At 41.4% G+C, this 18102-nt stretch overlaps 2 protein-coding genes across 9 annotated transcripts in view; one reads left to right on the top strand and one right to left on the bottom strand.

Moving 5' to 3' along the window:
- Nucleotides 1-16012, top strand: part of AKT3 (AKT serine/threonine kinase 3) — a 159007-nt gene extending 142995 nt beyond the window's left edge. For 2 of the 4 annotated variants that reach the window (XM_065057882.1, XM_065057883.1), the window contains exons 13-14: nt 6162-6264; nt 8785-14551. In XM_065057882.1, the coding sequence (XP_064913954.1) occupies nt 6162-6264; nt 8785-8870 (189 nt within the window). In that variant the 3' untranslated portion in view covers nt 8871-14551. The other 2 variants (XM_065057885.1, XM_065057884.1) reach the window with 2 other exon arrangements.
- Nucleotides 15010-18102, bottom strand: part of SDCCAG8 (SHH signaling and ciliogenesis regulator SDCCAG8) — a 110750-nt gene continuing 107657 nt past the window's right edge. For all 5 annotated transcript variants that reach the window (XM_065057878.1, XM_065057876.1, XM_065057877.1 and 2 more), the window contains one exon: nt 15010-15358. The gene's annotated coding sequence lies outside the window, so the exon portion shown is untranslated. The remainder of the gene's footprint in view (nt 15359-18102) is intronic.

The following is an 18102-nucleotide window of genomic DNA, read 5'->3' as shown; positions in this document are numbered from 1 at the left end:
AATTCCTGTTACTCATTTAAGAATTGTATAAGCATACTTTTATATGGGTTGCAGAAATAAGTTGTTGGATGTTCTGTCTAGGGTCTTCCATTGAACAAAAAACACCTGGGCATGAATTTAAAGGCAGGAATTTGGGTATGTCTTTAGGCTTGCAGCTTGGAACACTCAGGTAGCCTCAGGTGAAAGGAGAGCCAGACCTTTCAGCAAAGCCTGGGTTTCCTTCTGCATGTAATACAGATGAAAGAAGAAGAAAGAGAATGTATGGGCTGAGACACATATATGTGCTCCTGATTTCTGCTAATACATCCGATTGTTCCTGAAGCAAATGAGAGGGTGCTAACAAAGATATTTGTTGGTACTGGGGAGGGAGCAGGGGTGTGGGACTGTGCTGCACCCTTCACCTGTACCACCTGTGCTTTCCTTAGAGCACAACGGCAGAATGATGAAAGCCCCTGGTTGAAGCCCTGGGTTCAGGCCTGGCAAAATCTGCAGTATCACTATGATCTCAAGTGTACCTTTAAGTACTTTAATGTATCAGAATTTAAAGGACAGGGCAGGAGGGAAATAGGAAACCACCAACATCTGGTTTTAGGTCATTGCTTTTTGAGTCATACTATTTTTGTATAGTAATTTGCAGTGCAACTAAGCCTGTAGAAATGACCTTTGTTATTTGCTTTTATGTTGTTGTTGTGCGAAGCAGTAAAAAGATCGGAAAACTGCTAACCACTGTGATATTTTCATAGTGTTTCGAGCACTGCTTTAAACTGTATGGGCAGACCTGGTGGTTGGTTGCCACTGCTTCCTCAGCTTCTTGATTTTACAGGAAGGAAAATGTACGTCAGTCTGATTCTTAAACTTGTTGCTGTAATCCTGGGGGTTGTGGTTTTTCTCTATCTGTTCTATCAGGATCATATCGCTTGGAAAACAGAATTTGTCCATGGGCAAAACTCTCTATTAAAGCCTGCCTTCTCTTGGATCTGGGCTGTGTGTCCTTCCACCGCCGAAATCCCAGCTCTTCCTCCTCCCCCTGCCTAGGACCACCAGATGCAGTGTCCTGCCAGGGTACACGGGCATTTCCAGCTCCTGGCTGTTTTGCCATTGCTGTCTGTGCTTCAGTGGAAACCCTGGGGTTTTTTTTCTCTTCTATTCAGTAAACCGGAGTCAGAAATTTTGTGGGACGTGTGTCTGTGCCTCGTCTTTCCTCTGTCATGGTGCGTTCGCCCAGCCATTCGGAATTTGTTAGGGAAAGATGTATAGGCTGACAGAGTGTGTAATCTCAGCAGCTCTGGTTTCCTTTGGTAACTGAGTTAATATCAGAAAAAGGACTAAAAAATATTGTTAGTGAAGGAAAATCAATATTTTAAAGGACTTATATATTTTAAATTAATATATTGTTGGTGGGGATCTAATCTTGAAAGACTGAATTAAGGTTTTGTGTTGTTAGTATCTCTGCACGATTTTTAGGATCACAAAGCATTTGCTTTGATGGGAACTTTAAAAAGTATGAATGAGGGAACATGCATTAACAGATACACATCAGAAAAATGTTAAATGTTGAGACAAGCTTAGCTAATGTACTTTTAAAGTGTTTTATTGTGGTATTTTGTAAGTTAAGGAATTTCAGTTTATGTGAAAATAGACTGTTTACTTGGAATGTCATTTAGTAAGTTACCTAGTTTACTAATATACTTTTTTTCGAGTTGAGAAGTCTGTCTGTGAATTGTGACATTTTCAGCCCTTCCATCTGAGCATGCTTGTGATGAAACACAAAGGTGTATTTCGGTGGTGTGACCCTGTTCTCTTTTCACAGTATTATTTAATTTTTCCACCACTCTGATTGGGCTGATCTCGCTCCTCTGTTTGATTCTTGAGAGTAACAACTTTGCTGTTTTTGTTCTCCAGGAATGTTTAAAGGAGATGAAAGTTTGATTTCTGGACATCAAATCATTAATGTTTAATTAACTTTCATAGTCAGAAAGAACTGTAACATTTGACACAGTTTTTGATGTATGCCAGACTTGAATAATAAACCAGATGGAAATTGTTGAAATAACAGCATATGATGACAATACGTTATTGAAATATGTGGTTTGTAGTTATTTTTAAAATTAATTTTCAAAATACATAAGCTGCAACAAAAGATAATCTCATACATTGTAATTTATTAATAAAGAAGAGCCGTACCTTTTGGGATGCAGCAGTGATTGTTTTTTAATTGGACACCTTGGAATGTCATACTGAAGCTGAACCACAAGTAAGATTCAAATAGTTATTCCTTATGAATAAAACCTGAAACTGCACAGCAGTGTTCACTCTTTAGAATTTATGTGATCCATAAAGAATTAGTGTATTTGGAAGTTTTGAGATTATAATCTAATTTATATTATAATCTATCTTATCTAAATGAACAATTCAGTGGGGGTGGTGTATAGCTGCTCCTCTTTTTCCTTTCACACTTCATCTCAGAGAACTATTCCTCTGAAGTCTGTTGGTGGATGAGATTCTTATGCTAGTGTTAATTTTGAGTTCATTGGAATTAAAATTCCCTGTAAATTAAAAGAAGGCGGCAGATCAGATTGATGTTCTTAAGCATCATATTTTTCATTTGGCAGATCGGGTGCATCACAGTTACTTTGAAGTAGCCTCAGCCACTTCCTATACAACGAGACAGATTATTCCTGTCAGATTATCTTTGAGCAAATAATATTACTTATTTTCTCTCATACTGGAGTATTTGTGTAGTTGTTCAGGAAGCGTGAGAAAGCTCCAGGTGTAGGACAGAGCCTGTCTGTCTGTCCCTGTGTGACTGTAACACTCAGGTGCTGTACCTGCCCCTTTCCTTCCCCCGAGAGATGGGTGGCAAGTTTCCCGGGTCTCGAACTGTGGAAGAACAGTGGTGTTTCTCACACACTGCTCTCGATGGATGCCAAATGAAATGCCATTCACTGCAGATAATAAAGACGTGATGAATTTGATACTCCTTCTGCTGTCATTTCTAACACCAAGCCTTGGAAATGACCGGGGCAGATTCAGCTTGACAGATGGGTGTGAAATTGGATTTTTGTCTTGAACATCAACTCTTAGTCAGTGAACTCATGCTGAGTTTAGACTTTTATTTATTTGTTCACATATATATATATATATGTATGCACACACACACACACATATGTGCACATGCATGTGATGCACAAACACAGAAAAAGTGTATTTCTTGTCCTTGGAGTAAATGGCTGGGTGCTGAAGGTGCAGTCTCCTGTATGGTTTGAGTGTGTTCTGCTTAAATTTGCACAGACCGCTAGAGGAGGAAAATCATCCCATACTAAAGCTTGGCTGCCTGGATTGAGCAGCATGATTTTCATGCAGACTGACAGGTCCTGTGCTTAACAAAAGCTCATCTTACTCCTTTTGGACCGGGTTACTGGGTGTGCCTTGTGGTGCTCACTTCACTCCTGGACTTTGTGCCTTCTCAGGTCAGAAGCGGGGAAAAGCTGTGGCGGTGGCAGCTGGGTACCAGTTCCTTGTGGCACCAAACACGAGATGCCACTGCCTGTAGAGAGTCATCTTCATGTTGTGATCATCAGACCTGTAGTTAATGTTGGTTGGTTGTTCTTTGCCATTTCGCCTCAACTTCAGCCTCCATTGTGATGTATGGAGAAGCTTCTGAGTTCTTATTCTATTCTTGTTCAATCTGAGTGGTTCTCTCTGCAGCAGTTCTGCCTTATTTGTCTTTCTAACAGTTTCATTACAGCAGAAAGTTGCCGAGATTTTGCTTTCTGTTTTTAAATAAAATCTAACAATTAAGGAACAAAGGTGGCACTCCTCCAGAAAGATGATTGCCAAGTTTCTGTAGCATGGCCTGGCATGTTGGTGACATGGCTTATAAAATCTGTCCCGAATGCTCTGTCTCCAGTCTCCTGAATGTGGTGTTGAAGCACCATGTCCTTCAGCGTACACTTGTGCACCTCATTTATTCCACACTCTGTGCTTCTGCTTTGTCTGAAAGGTTGTTAGGAAAGGATGATGTTATGAAGGGATGATGTTATGAAAGGATTTCTTACTGTGTTTTCTCCTGGAGGTGGTGCCTGACCTCTGTGTGCCAATTCCTCATTTCTTGACTAGAATTCTGCAGAAACTAGTAAATTATTTTAGAGGTTCTCCCGTTAGAATTGGGAGTGTCTCCCAATAATCATATGAAGGTCAGAGAAAGAATTTCCTTGGGCTGTTACTGAAGATTTGGAGCAGATAAAATAGAACTCTTAGTATATCCTCAAAAGGGCAAATAAACTGTTGCATGGAGAAAGAGTCAATTTGCTGAAGGAAGGGTAGTGCTGAAGGACCTGCAGATGTATCCTGGGAGGGATGCCGGCAGAATCGGGTGCCACGGCCAAAGAACCACTGGTGTTCTGGTGTGGTTCTCATATTGTAAGGAACAGTGAAGGGATTTTTCTCCAGCTAACAAGGCTTTCACATTACCAGTTGTCAGTGTATTATATCACATGTGAGAAGGATAAAAAAGAAAAGAATTGGATGGTAGTTTTCAACCTGGATTGGGAAACAATGGGAATTTGTGTGCGCATTTGTAACAGTCATAAAAATGGAGAAATGTCTTCTGTGTGCACCTACAGATGCCTCCGTTTAGGGTTATTTTTGCTGTTGTCATGCTGTTTAAGTGCTCTCTTTATGCACTGTACCACATTTTAATCTGTTATGCCTCATTCCAAACTGTAAAGTGTTAGGAATTAATAAGATTCTGGATAGAGATCTACAGTGAAGAACATCTTGTTGAAAGCCTTCTTTCTTTGGCTGGTTGTGCGGCACTTAGACAGTGTAGGCCTCATAGAGCACGCTAACTCTTTTGGGTTTTGGGTGGCTGTATTTGTGGATCACGTAGTCTCCTTTGGTTAGCACTGAGATGCAGAGCTGCTTCTAGCATTCACCAGTTCATGCAGATCTCTCCAAGCTGTACAAAAAAACAAACAAAATCTTGTGCATCAAACATAGTAAAATAATGAAGACTGTTACTATTGCAAAAAGTTTGCAATGTACATTGTGTATCGTAAATCATGTCTAGTGCATTGAACTTGCTGAGGGAGGTGGTTTAACAGCAGTTGCACTTCCTTTGCTGTGGGGTAAATTTGGTCTTGGTGTTCTGGATTGAGGAGAGAAATAACATGAAATTAGTGAAAACCACATGTAAGCTCTGATAATATCAGTGAGCCATAACGTTACCTCTTCTATAGAAAGGGAAATTGATACACTGTCATCAGGGTGTGTGTTTTAAATTGCGTGTGAGGAGATAACACCAAGGGGTTCCAAGGTACAAACCAAAACATTGTCATCCTCCCCGCCTTCATTTCCAATATCATATGAACTAAATTGCTGTATCATTTGGGCTGGCACCATTCAGTGGGATATTCCGTACTGAATATACCTTCCCATTAAAACCTTTGGGCTGTAGGCTGTTGTTCTGGGGGAGAAGGTAGGTAGCAAGGCTGGTGCAAAAGAGAGGTGGGGAGGTCCTGGCTGTGAGCAAATGCTGGTGATTAGCTGTTGGGAAATACCACACTGTTCTCTGAGAGCAGTAGGCAGGATTACATCCAGCAACTCACTTAAGCATGAACTGGCCTTTTTCAAATGTAAAATCTATTTTCGCACTCATGTAATTTCTTCTAAAGGTAAGTTTGGATGAAGACCTTAACCCTGAAATAAAATAAAAATACTACTACTACTACTACTACAACTACTACTACAAAAGCATTGTGCCTACTGTGCTCTCTATGAAGTTCTTTTTGCCTTGGCTGTTTGTATCACCCAGTTCTGGTGAAGTACCTTGAGTTGCCTTTGCCTGACACCTATGTGGGTAATCAGAATGGCCTGAAGAGTTTCTAGGTAATTATCTTTATGCAGCTCAATTTATCTGCAAGTCATGTGAGAGTGATACTTGGAATTTAGCTGTGTTGTGCTATTAGCCAGGTTGTGAACTAGTATTTTTGGGATCGATTCTAATGTCTTCTGTCTCTTACTAGAAGTTAGAGACTCAGGTGCCTGTCTACAGACCTACTCATTTGATCTGGGGTGTAGGGAAAAAGAACTTGTTCTCCTGTAGTAATTTGTCTGGCTTCAGATAGAGTAATTTCATTTTGTTTCTTGGTCCCTTTCAGCTTGTACCTCCTTTTAAACCTCAAGTGACATCTGAGACAGACACCAGGTATTTTGATGAAGAATTTACAGCTCAGACTATTACAATAACACCGCCTGAAAAATGTAAGTCAGAAATTACGCATAAGCATAGCTTAAAAATAACCAGTTTGTAATAAAACACTGTGTAAGGTTTTTTCTATTTGAATGCAAAAGCTATTCTCACTGTTACTGGTAAAAATCTTCATATGGAAGTGTGTACAAGTAGCTCTCAATGACAATGTTATTTTAAAGAAGGAATCATTACAAAACTTAGAATATATGTTTGGTCTGTTTTGTTTCTTTTGTGTGTGTTTTGCTTTGTTTTTAAATAACAGAAAACAGCAGCTTCAAATGTGTGCTAGCTGGTGGTTAAGGTCTCAGTCCAGCAACGTACTTGAGACACAGACCCTGCTTTAAGCACGTGGACACAGTTTCAGTAGGTTGTCTCAGTTTAGTGAATTAGACCTATTTTAAAATCCTTTGAAGACCAAAAGAAGAAACAAAACAAAACGAAACCCCACAGCTGTTTACCAGAGACAAGTGGATGTCTCTTGTGTAGATACCAATTACTTGAAAATGAAATGTTCTATCAGGTCCTGTGCTTCAACAGAGCTCTTAAATAAGTTATTAATATAGATATAACTGCTGCACTGGGCCTTGCACAAGTTTTCTTTGTTGAAGTGAATACAGTTTTACCACAGCTTGTGTTTTTGTCATCTTCTGCTACACACAGAAGAATCGTTATCTGATTGGCCAAGCTAGGGCTTAGCAGAGTTATTTATTTACCGAAGCAGAGCAGTTCCAACCTTGCTGCTGAGTTCTCGAATGAAATTCCTTTCTAAGAAGTGAGATTTTTTAGTTTTATTTGGGGAATGGGGAAGGAGGATCACAAAGGTAGACAATGAAGGCTGTAGCTAAGGCTGATTACCCATTCATAGAGCTACATAATATTTTGGTGTGTTAGGATTCCTGGGTTGAGCTGCAGTTTTCTGTTGGTGTACTGATGTGGAGTATTTGCTGGATTTTGCATTTGTAGTGTGTGAACACAGTCATTTAAGTCATTTTATGTCTTCCTGCTGTTCCCATCCTGCTGCTTCGCATCCATCTTGAGATGCATTTGTCTTTATTTGTAATTTGAACAAACTTTGCTAAAATTTGGGTTGACTTGGAGTCTATTGATTCAAAATTATGAATTCATGATCTCTTGATACTCCACATCTACGATGCCAATGGCTATTCATCCATCAAAGGCTGAAGCCATACACAATATGTGGCTGCTACCAGGGCTTCAGCTTTGCATTTATTGAGAAATGGGAAACCGCTGTCTTTTTTAGTGAAATGCAGTGGTTCAAGGACCACACAGGGTTTTCCCATTTCTGTGTATTGCAACAGGAAATGATTTTTAATTATTTTTCTTTTAAAATCTAAAGGTAATGGTATTATCTAGAAGGTGGTATCACCTCTGCCTGATGTGGTATGCGAAAGGGAGCTTAAAATGGGTTTTAGGGCTAGAAGGTTGGTAACTGTGTTTCAGAAAGTTATTGCTGAACCGAAGATCTTTTAAAGTTGTGGAAATAAATACTCTTTGTAACATTAAGGCCAGTTACTTAGATATCAAAGTGTTACAAATCACGCTGAAGTGAATATTGAAACTATATCTTGTATCTACAGTAATCAAACTGCTAGTGAAACAAACAAGCTCTGTACATTAATCTCATTTAACAGCATAAAAGCAAAATTGTATTTGAAATTACAGGAACTGAGCGACGCTGTTGAAGTTAAGCAGCTGAATCATAGCAAGTGCTCAGACCTGCATTAACTCGGACTTTTATATGTAGAGTATATGGAGATACAAAAGATACATAATTCTGAAAGGTTCCCTGTTAATACATTATTAGAGTAACAGTTTCAATAGGATTCTTTAAGGATAGGCACTGTTAAAAAAGTCCATGTGAGAATGTAGATCCAAATTCTCAGAGTTAGGTAACATCTGGTGCCTCGTTTCCATTGGCGCTGCAGGAATTATGTACATAAAAATATTTATGAATTTAGCTTAGTCCATGTTCCCTCTGATCCCAGTAAATACTGTAAAAATAAATAGTTGACTAAAAAGCAGTATGTAAGAATTGAAACACATAGAACCTGCATGAAACGTTCATTTTGTAGCTGTTTTTTTCCTTTTAGCCCCCTTCAAAATGAAGGAATATTTAAATTTATATACAGTGAGACGATAATTTGCTGAACCCAGCTTAAGAAACACTGAAACCTGGCTGCTTCAGTCTGCAATTGGCTTCTGTGTTACCAGGAGGTAGAATGTGCTGGCATGTTTTGATTAGCCTAGAACGGGTAGCAATGGCTGAAGTTCTCAGGTGATAGCCATGATAAAACAAACTTACCAACCCACCCTGAAATAAATGGTGACTTATTGAAAGTATTTCCTTTCAGTGAACATTGTTCTACTGGATGACCATATGCGAATAAAGCCTTACTTTAACTTGAGCCGTTAACTTCAGCATTGAACCCTGAAAGACGTACCGCGTATCAGGTGAATAATAAAATTTTGTTGCAAATATAATGATATTTTGAACTTCTCCCTTAATGCAGATGACGAGGATGGTATGGACTGCATGGACAATGAGAGGCGGCCGCATTTCCCCCAGTTTTCCTATTCTGCAAGTGGACGAGAATAACTTTTCTGTTCTGCTGCTTCACTGTCATCTTAGGTTTATCACTGAAAATGATTCCTGAGCATCACCACCAGTACTAGATACTATCTAAGATAGCGGGGGCACTTTCAGAGACCGTTCCAAATTGAACAAATTTCTTTCCCAAACCTGCCTAAAATCCAGTTTGGTTTTGCATGGAATATGAGATTTTTTTTTCTACTACGCTCTCCTGCTGTTGCTGCTGCCCACGGTCTCAGTGTAATAGCAACGTTGAGAAGTTACTAACAGTTTCTTTGAAGGCAGATGACTTGACTTCAGCATTGTACACTTTGTGCACAAGTAGTCATCTATTTTTCCTCACAGTGGAGGCTAAACAAAAAATGTGTTGGTCCAGCTTATCTTCTTCCAGAAGATGAATCAAAATTGTAATTAGTCTAAAAAGACTAGTCTATAACGTTTTCTAGCATCTGGTTGTGCTGGTTAGAACAAGGAAACATAGGGGTGGTGATGTACATATGCAAGGTTTTTGTTAGGCATATCATTACTTGAAGCAGGTCTCCGTCATTAACATCTGGCTGGAATTTGTTTGGGAAATGTTTGAGAGAAGGACTTAAACTGTTGATATATATAAATATATATATATATTATTTTTTAATTACTGTTGGATACTACATAAGAAGCAGAAGGGCTGGGCTCACCCAGCCTGCCACTTAGAACTTCCAGGTTCATGTGCAATCATGGAGAATCTAACATTACACATGCAAGAAATGAAGGCATAAAAGCAGCAGTTGAAGTTGTTTAAGGGGTCTTATAATTTGCACCAGATAACATCTTTCTCATGCTTTTCTTTTTCTTTCATGATATACATCACCTCTGATGGCTGAAGAATGTAGACAGGCATAATGGTATTGCTTTTCACCAAAATGTGTGCACCAAGGTAAACAGGTGTTTGCCTTACTCGTTTTTATTTTGAGTTTGTGAATTAGCTTTTTCTCCAGGTGTTTAACTCTGAAGATTTTTTTTTGTTATACTGCAGTAGTATTTATTTTTAGAGATAAGGATTGTATGTGTCATGTTTGCAAATGCTGCTACATCTTAGATAGAACAGGCTTAGAGCAGTTAATTTTGTAATATATGGAAGGACTGTACAAGCTGAAGGGAATAATGCACTTTTCTCCCATGTGGAAATTTTAACAAGGCTCTGAAATTGTACATACTGCTTAGAATCAGATTTTTGTGAATGAAATACTGTCTTTTAATTGTTTGGCAATGGAGGTGACGAATTCCAGCTTCATGTGCCAAAGGGTTAAAAACAGACTAAAAAGCTACATCTTGTGCCCTATTGAGGATAAACGTAAGAGCCTGACGGCACAATAGACAATTGCTGTTCTAAATGAAGGAAATGCATTTGAACAACGAGATCACAGTGATTACAAGAAAAGCACTTTATTTTAATAGTTAAAACAGTAAATTTCTGGGACCAGCCATTCTCAAGCAAGGTTTGCCCTCAACAAAAAGTGTCCCGAAACCCAGCATGTTACGTATAACCGTGGTACCTGATTGACTCAATTTAAAACATCACAAGAAACGCTCCACTGATAAGAAAACGTCTTTCCATTTCAGAAGATCTGTATCTAACAGAACATGTGCATAAACTTTAGCTTGGATCTTCAGCAATGATAATCTCGATAACAAACCCTTTGGTGCTAGGAGCCGGGGCACGACGCGGTGCCGTGCCCGCGCGCACGCGCCCTTGCTAACGCCGTCTGAAAGCCCCGAATCCATGGGATTATCATGCGAAGTATCTTTGCGCTCGGATCGTGTCAGCTCCCGCCAAGACTGTGATATCGCTGGGCACGGGGGGTCGTGCAGTGGGAGCGAGCAGCTGGCTCTGCACGGAGCTGTGCTCCCACGCGGCTGCCGTGGCCTCTCCACGGGGGAAGCTGAGTGCCCGAGCACGCAGCCCACTGCTGGCAGTGCCTGTGCTGGGACAGTCGAGGGGTAGGTGGACATTTTAGCAAGGCAGCTAAAGACACAGACTAATTTAGACAATTTTTCATGTTTTGTGTGTTATCTTTAGTAATGGATGGATAATCAGTCAGGAATATATCATGATGTGTATTCTAACTATATAGGATCTTGTTCTGTCTCTGTGTAACACTAAACACGTGTGTAGAGTATCCCTCTTTGGAGAGAGAGGAGCACAGCAGGTGTGTGGCAGGGGTGTCTACACTGACATGGCGAGTGAGGGACTGAAATAACTGAGTACTTCACAGACGGGCATTAACTAGTTCTCTGCAAAGGCCTCGTACTTACAGACTTAAACTATGGTGATACAAAATCTGTGTTATATGCCTGTGTTTTTTCTCCCCTATGTTTTCAGCTTGTGATAGCAATAAGTTTCTTGCCACAGGGCACCTCTGGCCACCGACCAACAGGTGCCGTGCCTCTGGCCAGCCGCTCCTCACCTGCAGGAGAAACCCTGTGGCTGCTCACCATCGCCTAGCTAGGTAGAATGCAGTTTGCAGTAGATACCTGTCAGTGAATTATTTGAAAACCTTTTAAGGCTTCACTTCGCATTGTACTGTCCGCCTTCCAAAACGTCATTGAGCACGTTTATGCTACAGAGAGAGTCAGTGGCCACGTTGTGCTGCCAGGGTTGGGGATTCTCTCTCTTACCAGTGTTAGACAAAAGACAAGTGGGCAAGGGGTGCCGAGAGGAACGTTTGAAGAAGTTCTTTTGCTGTTTGTGGTTGTGGTTGGATTTGGCCAGGAGGTGGTGGCTGGTTACCTGGGCGAGCCTTCCGAGCACAGGACATTTCAGACTCTGACTCCAGCTTGTACTGATTTCCATGCCATGTGTGTGCCCTTGTACTGCAGCCATCTCGGAGGAAATAGGTCATTTCTCTTTGGATTCTGGCAGTTTTGCACACAGCTTCGCTTTCCACACTAATCCATCTCCCAGTACATTCCTGTCGCTTAAAGAACGTTTATTCCAGTATTGTTTTACATTCTTTTCCATCTTTACTTGCAGCTTCTTCAAGCTGACTGTTCTTGCAGGGGCCATGTGCTTCTCCTAGAGTACAAAAGTAAGGTCTTTCCTTACTAACTGCAGGGTCTATATATTACACCTCAATGTACACACTTTGCTGCTACTGTTTGTACTGTCTACAGTAGAATTTCCTTATCTTGCTCCTGGTAGTGCATTACAGGCAAGCATGAAATGTAAAGTATTTATTTAAATAAAAACCTCTAAATTGGTAATTGAATTACCTCCCTGTAGCTTTAGAGTTTGTGACATTTCTTGACCTTGCTAGTTCTTTCATTAGATCCATGCAAGATCTAGTCATATGGTTAAGGATATTAAGCAGACACGACTATGAACCCAAGAAACCGGATTACTGTTGGTCATACTTAAACTGTTTATTTCCTTAAGTATATGACCCACAAGGATGTGAAATAACTACAAGAAACTGTTTTTGTACACTGTACATCCTTAGTATTTTTACACATATATGATAGGGATGCACATTATTTTCCTTCGTACAGACAGCTTAAATAAAGCACTATGTCAATCTGCTACTTCTGTGTTTTTTAATGCTAATTTGTTCTGGAGGTTTGTAAATATATATATATGTTCAAGCTTGCCACAAAGGACGTATTTTTTTATATCTGCACATTACTATTAAATATCTTAGAGGATAAAATTCCTACTTTGTTCTGTGTCAGAGAAAGAAAAACTGAAATGAGAAGGCTATATTGCAGATTACAAAAGATTTCTCAAGTTTTGGGTTAAATATTTACTTCATATTTTAAAGTAATTTTATATAGGTTAGATGTTTCAATCCTGAAATGCACAAAGAATTTACTTAATTTCTTCTTACAAGAAAATGTACATCGTTATTTTTTTATCACTGTGTATATAATGATCTGTGCATGTTTAGTTACAAGTTTTATTTGCTGTGAAGTCCTAGTGATAACTGTAACTTGCTGTGACGTATTTCAAATACTGGGTGATCAGTTTCAGCTTGTAAATTATTAAGTTACAGTATTGTCAAAAAAAAAAGCTTTTATGACTAAGCAAGATGTATCTGTGCTTTGGACCAAGGCTATTTCCATACAGGTGGTTCGTGTTAACTCTACGAGATGTATGTCACTTGTAAAAGTAAATTTGGGTTACACTTTTAAAGTAATGATTACACAGGGCTACGTTCCTGTCAGAACACCCACGATTTAAGTGATTTGTCATCTAATGAAATTCATAGCCTCAGCCCATAGTCAGGAGAGATAAAACGGGCAGGTGAGATTCACAGGGCATCTCCTGGTGGGACTCTTTGAAGCCTGCAAGCTGGTCCAGGCCTGTTTGAACCAGCAGACTGGGCTGAGTGTCCCTAAGGGAGGTGGTCAGCCGGGGTTTAGCTCAGCTCTTGAGTTCTTGGACATGAATGCTTCCCTGGGGTAGAGGTGCTCCAGACAGCTCTCAGCTTTTTCTTCCTTTTTTTTTTTGTTTCCTTTCCCACATTTTAGCAGGAAAGAGCAGGAGGCAGCCAGCCATCGGTGCGGTGATACGCAGAGACGAGGGACCAGGATGTGGCAGCAGCAGGACTGTCTGCTCAGGCTGCACCTGTGATGCAGGATCAGGCTCTGGCTGTAGATCTGGGCTTGCCTGGCCTAGATTGTCTGGTCTGACACTTGTGGACTTTGTAAAACTAAGCTTTTTGTGCCTATGTAGAAGGTGGGAGGGTAGAACATGTAACAGGTAGACCTGGTGCTGTCTTGTGCTTAATGAAGTAGAGTAGCTGCTGCAGAGAAATTGATTCCTCCTACTCTCCCAGCAACGTAACAAATTGAGTCTGTGCCTGGGATGAGTATGAAAACCTCCTCCAGGTGCATACTCTCACAGCCCAGGATGTGTTGTTGAACTCAAACATGTGTGGACACGGATGGCTGGCAGCAGTGCTCTGCCCACAGCCACCAAAGCCACCTGCTAGGTGAGGTAGGTCCAGAAAGGTTGAGGGTCCGGCTGTGCCTCAGGCCAGGGCAGGGCAGCTCCAGGGTCTCAGTGAAGCCTCAGTGTTGGGACTGGGTGCGCATGTAGCCTATGGGCATTTTCTTCTATTTAAGCACAGATCTATGCTGTGAAATAATTAAAAAAAAAAAAGCTTGCATATTCCTATGCTTATAAATATACATTCTTACCTGTGCAACCATCTATAAAGTGGTACCATGTATAAAAATTGTCAACTTACTTAATTACGGTGGAGAACCCAGAGTTTGACTAGGGAGGATTTATCTTCATCAGGCTTTCTCATCCCTGAAGACCTGAGGCCATTTTAAGCATGTTTATTGTCATATTGGTGAAGCAGTTGAGGGAGGAGCTCAGATGTGTTTGGCAGTTTCATATGGCAGGAAATGAAATAGGAAGGCCAAACCACTTTGATGTAAGGGCTGTACACTAATAATTCTTAAAATACAAGGGAAGGAAAGATTGTGTCCCACAGCAAATGGTAACTTACTGCATGTGGTATTACTCCTATTTTTGTTACATTTTATGTTCTTGCTGGCTGAGGAGGCTTGATTGAAAAGGGTCTTTGTGCTTTTTTCTTATATGATTAATTTAACCTACACCAGTTAATAAAAGATTGGGCTAAATTCTTTCTGAAACAGGTTTGTATTTGGAAAGTAACTTCTAAAACACAAGTACACGGTCAACCAGAAAAAAAAAGCACCCTCCAACTTTATCTTCCAAATGTTTTTAGTTCAATAATTCAAAGCCAGGGATGGCTAAATGCTGCTGGAACAGTCTCGTATGACTTCAGTGTTGAGAGCCAGGCACCTCTCCTACAGCTCAGCCTTCACTAAGGGTTCCTTTGCCTTTACCCATTGAATGTTTTGAAGGGAAACCTGGCCCATGGAGATTCTTCTACAATGTATGGAACATTTCGCAGTCATTCTTACACTTTCCTGATGGCTAGGTAGTTGTTGGGACTCTTGTATAAACAGTGACAAATAGCCTGTAAAAATAAGGTTCCCAGGTAGATTCTGGTAATGAGTTTATAACGAGGAGCGCAGTTGCGCCTGTGCAGGACTTACATGCAGTATCCTTGTCCCTCCTCCCCCTGCACATGCTTTCACTCGACTTCAAAAGGACAGAACCAGGAGGAAAAAAAAAAATCAAATTAACTTTATTGGTGTTTGTCTGTAAATAAGGCATCTATGTTCAATTATAAAAATAGATAAAAACATTTTATAAAAAAATTGTACAAATTATTAATTAAGTCCACACTACGTAATAGCTGTTAAAACTAGCTTACAAGCATAGCCTTTTCAGGAAAGTTTCAGCTTTCTTCCTAGGAAGTTTGTTAGGCTGGTAACGCTTCAAAATATTTATGAGTCTGTGGTTAAAAACAAATAGAAACCAGTTGAAATTAGCCAGGAAGTGTGCCTGTTTTCTGCAGAGGTGGCTTAGGTGAACAAGACAAGCCCAAGTTTCAGCCGGGGGCAGAGCAGACCTGAAAGATAAAAGATAAGCATAGAAGTCAGTCGTCTGTATGGGGTTGCTGGTGGTTCTTATTTGTGTCACTTCAGCCTGCGGGCAGGTTCTTAGAAGAGAGATACAGACCCGGCTGAGGCTGTGGTAATGTGATGTAAACAAGTGCTGCTGTCCTCGCCTCTGGCTGAGATCAGGAGTCGTACAGGTAGCAAGAACAAGAGCTATTTGATTTCCGAGAAACAGGATCTCCATGTGCTTTAGACATGGCTTGTGTTTAGCAGTAAATAACTGAGCTCTTGTTTTGGGGCACGTCTAAGATCCTGCCCCTTCCCCTTTCCAGGAAGGAGGCTGCAGGTTTGTGCCAGCGAGTGTTTACTGTGAATTGTGTGGCGTGTGCTGGGGGTGGGCGGCTGCAGCAAAACAGGAGCCTGCTGCCCGGGCCGGTAGGAAACCTCTGGTGGGAAGACTAATTCCCAGTTTCGAAGCTCTTGCATAGCTATTGTTTGTGCTTCCTCAGCAGCACTTCCGGACTTAATTAAGAGCGAGACATCAAACGGTATTGGAGCTGGGGGAGCTATCTAGAATTAAGCCACTGGAGTTCTAAAATTTGAATTTAAGAGATGTAAATGACCTCAGAAATAAAAATAAACTTTATACTTTGGCTGGTTTTGCATTAGAGGACTAAAGGATTTTGCTTATTTTTTTTCCCCCTTATTGGTAAAGCAATTAGGGCTGAGGTAAAAACGTAGAATTTATGAAGCTGCAGTTCATTAAAGAATTAATTAGAAACAATAACACGGTACTTTTCCCCCAAAATACTTGCACAAACACCAACTGCTACAGTTGTGTCTGCAGCCAGTGCAAGGAGAAGTGAACCAGAGCCACAGAAAGCCTTGGGGCTTATACATTCCCTGTCACTGATGGGTTAGTGACAGCCAAGGGACACCTACTCCACACTGCAGGTCACCCCCAGCATTACAGCCAGAAATTAAAAAGGCAACCCCCCCTTCCCCCAAACACTCAGCTCCTGAAGAAGTTTCCTGGCACTTGGTGCTGTTGCAGGTGCCCCAGGACATCCCCAACCAGCCCATTCACCTGCTGGGCCACTGTCCCACTGGCCCAGCTGGGAGCCCAGCACATTCACCTGCTGCCCCCACCTCACTACTCCCGTGAGCGTGCCCAGCTGTACCCCAGGGAGAGATTCTCCTCCTTTTTAGGCACCCTTTTCCAGACAGTAGCATTTCATACACCCAAACTCCAAAACATTTCTACTGTCATATATGGCTCTAACTCAAAAGCTGTCACTTTTCTTGTCACCTCCAACCACAAAAAGCCTTCCATTAGCCCTGCCTGGAGACATGTAACGCAGGTGGATACCAATACTTCCACCCCAAAGCCTTGGGGTGCCTACATGTCTTTTGTCACCACAGCTACCCAGTGCTAATGCTTTGTGAGATGCTGAGCCTCAGCTTGATTGACAGAGTGCGCATTTCTCCACCTGACTACAGCCTGGTCTCAACTGCTTTAAAAAGAAAGCACACATACTGGCAAAGTCTCTGTGTCCCCCACCATACCACAGCCTGCATGCTAAAGCAGTCAGCTGAGACCTGCAGTTCCCTGACTAAAAGAACACAAATCTTTCAATCCTGATGTCCAGGTAACTGGCAAATGAGTTGGTCACTGGATAGTCAGGGGCAGGGGCCTTCCCCCTCTTAAAGTTTCTGCTCCTCCCAGCAGTACTTTGACAGTCAGTGAGCAGATCTCTGCAGCACAAATTGCCCAGGTTCCTCCCAATACTCTCTCCCTTCAGTGGCATCTGTTTTAACTGGGTGGGTGGGTATTCTTAGGGGTACAGGTTGGAGGTTTTTGTAGGAGAAGAACCACAGACCTCTGAATGGTTTAACTACTGTTAACTACACTCTTAACAGAGGGAGTGGAGCCACTAGCTGCTGCTTTGGTTAGAAAACACTTATGTGCCCCAGTCCTCATATACACAGCTGCAAACCCAATGTGGAGCTCTCAGGAGGGCCAAGCTCAGCTCCAGAGCTGCTCCCCAGCTTTGCCTGCTGGCCAGACACCACGCAGGAGGTACGGACCTCCTACAGCTCCAGATCCACAAACTCCAAAGAGCAAAATACTGGGTGATGCAGCATTTGAAGTGTTGTGTCAGGGCAGTCAGACATCAAGCAGCATTCTACCTGTATCCATTCCTGTCATAGTTTAACTCACCTCTTCTGACTACAGCCCATCACGAAGCAATGAAGACTTTCCTTTCACATGCTTAAAACAAACAAAAACCCAGCTACCAGCCCCCATCTGTGAAATGTCACTGGCTGTCACAAACACTCAGAAGAGGCACTGATTTTGTGTATTTAGATGTTACCAAACCAAACAAACAAACCCAAACCAACCAAACAAGAAACCCCAAACAAAAAAACCACCTCTCCCCCAGTACCCTAAGCAGCCTTCAGGTCTCCTATAGAACAGTTGAGGGCTGCATAAGGATCAGCCTGAATCACTTCTGACAAGCTACTTGTTTTGGGGACATAAAGTTCCCCTTCTGTAACATGTCATGAAAAAAAAACCAACCAGATGAGCAAACAGGGCACTTCGGAGAATGTCAAGCACTGCCTTTGCTGCTGCGACCTCACTGCAAATTCATACTAATATTAGAAACCCACCGCTCAGGAACAGCTATAATTCTGTCCATACCTCCCACTCAGTGACCAGCTGGGCAAGGGGGGGAATACAGTAACAGGTGAG

This window comes from Columba livia, chromosome 3, assembly GCF_036013475.1.
Source record: "Columba livia isolate bColLiv1 breed racing homer chromosome 3, bColLiv1.pat.W.v2, whole genome shotgun sequence".
Lineage (NCBI taxonomy): Eukaryota > Metazoa > Chordata > Aves > Columbiformes > Columbidae > Columba > Columba livia.
Note: the sequence above shows the minus strand (reverse complement) of the source record. Positions and strands in the feature narration are given on the sequence as shown.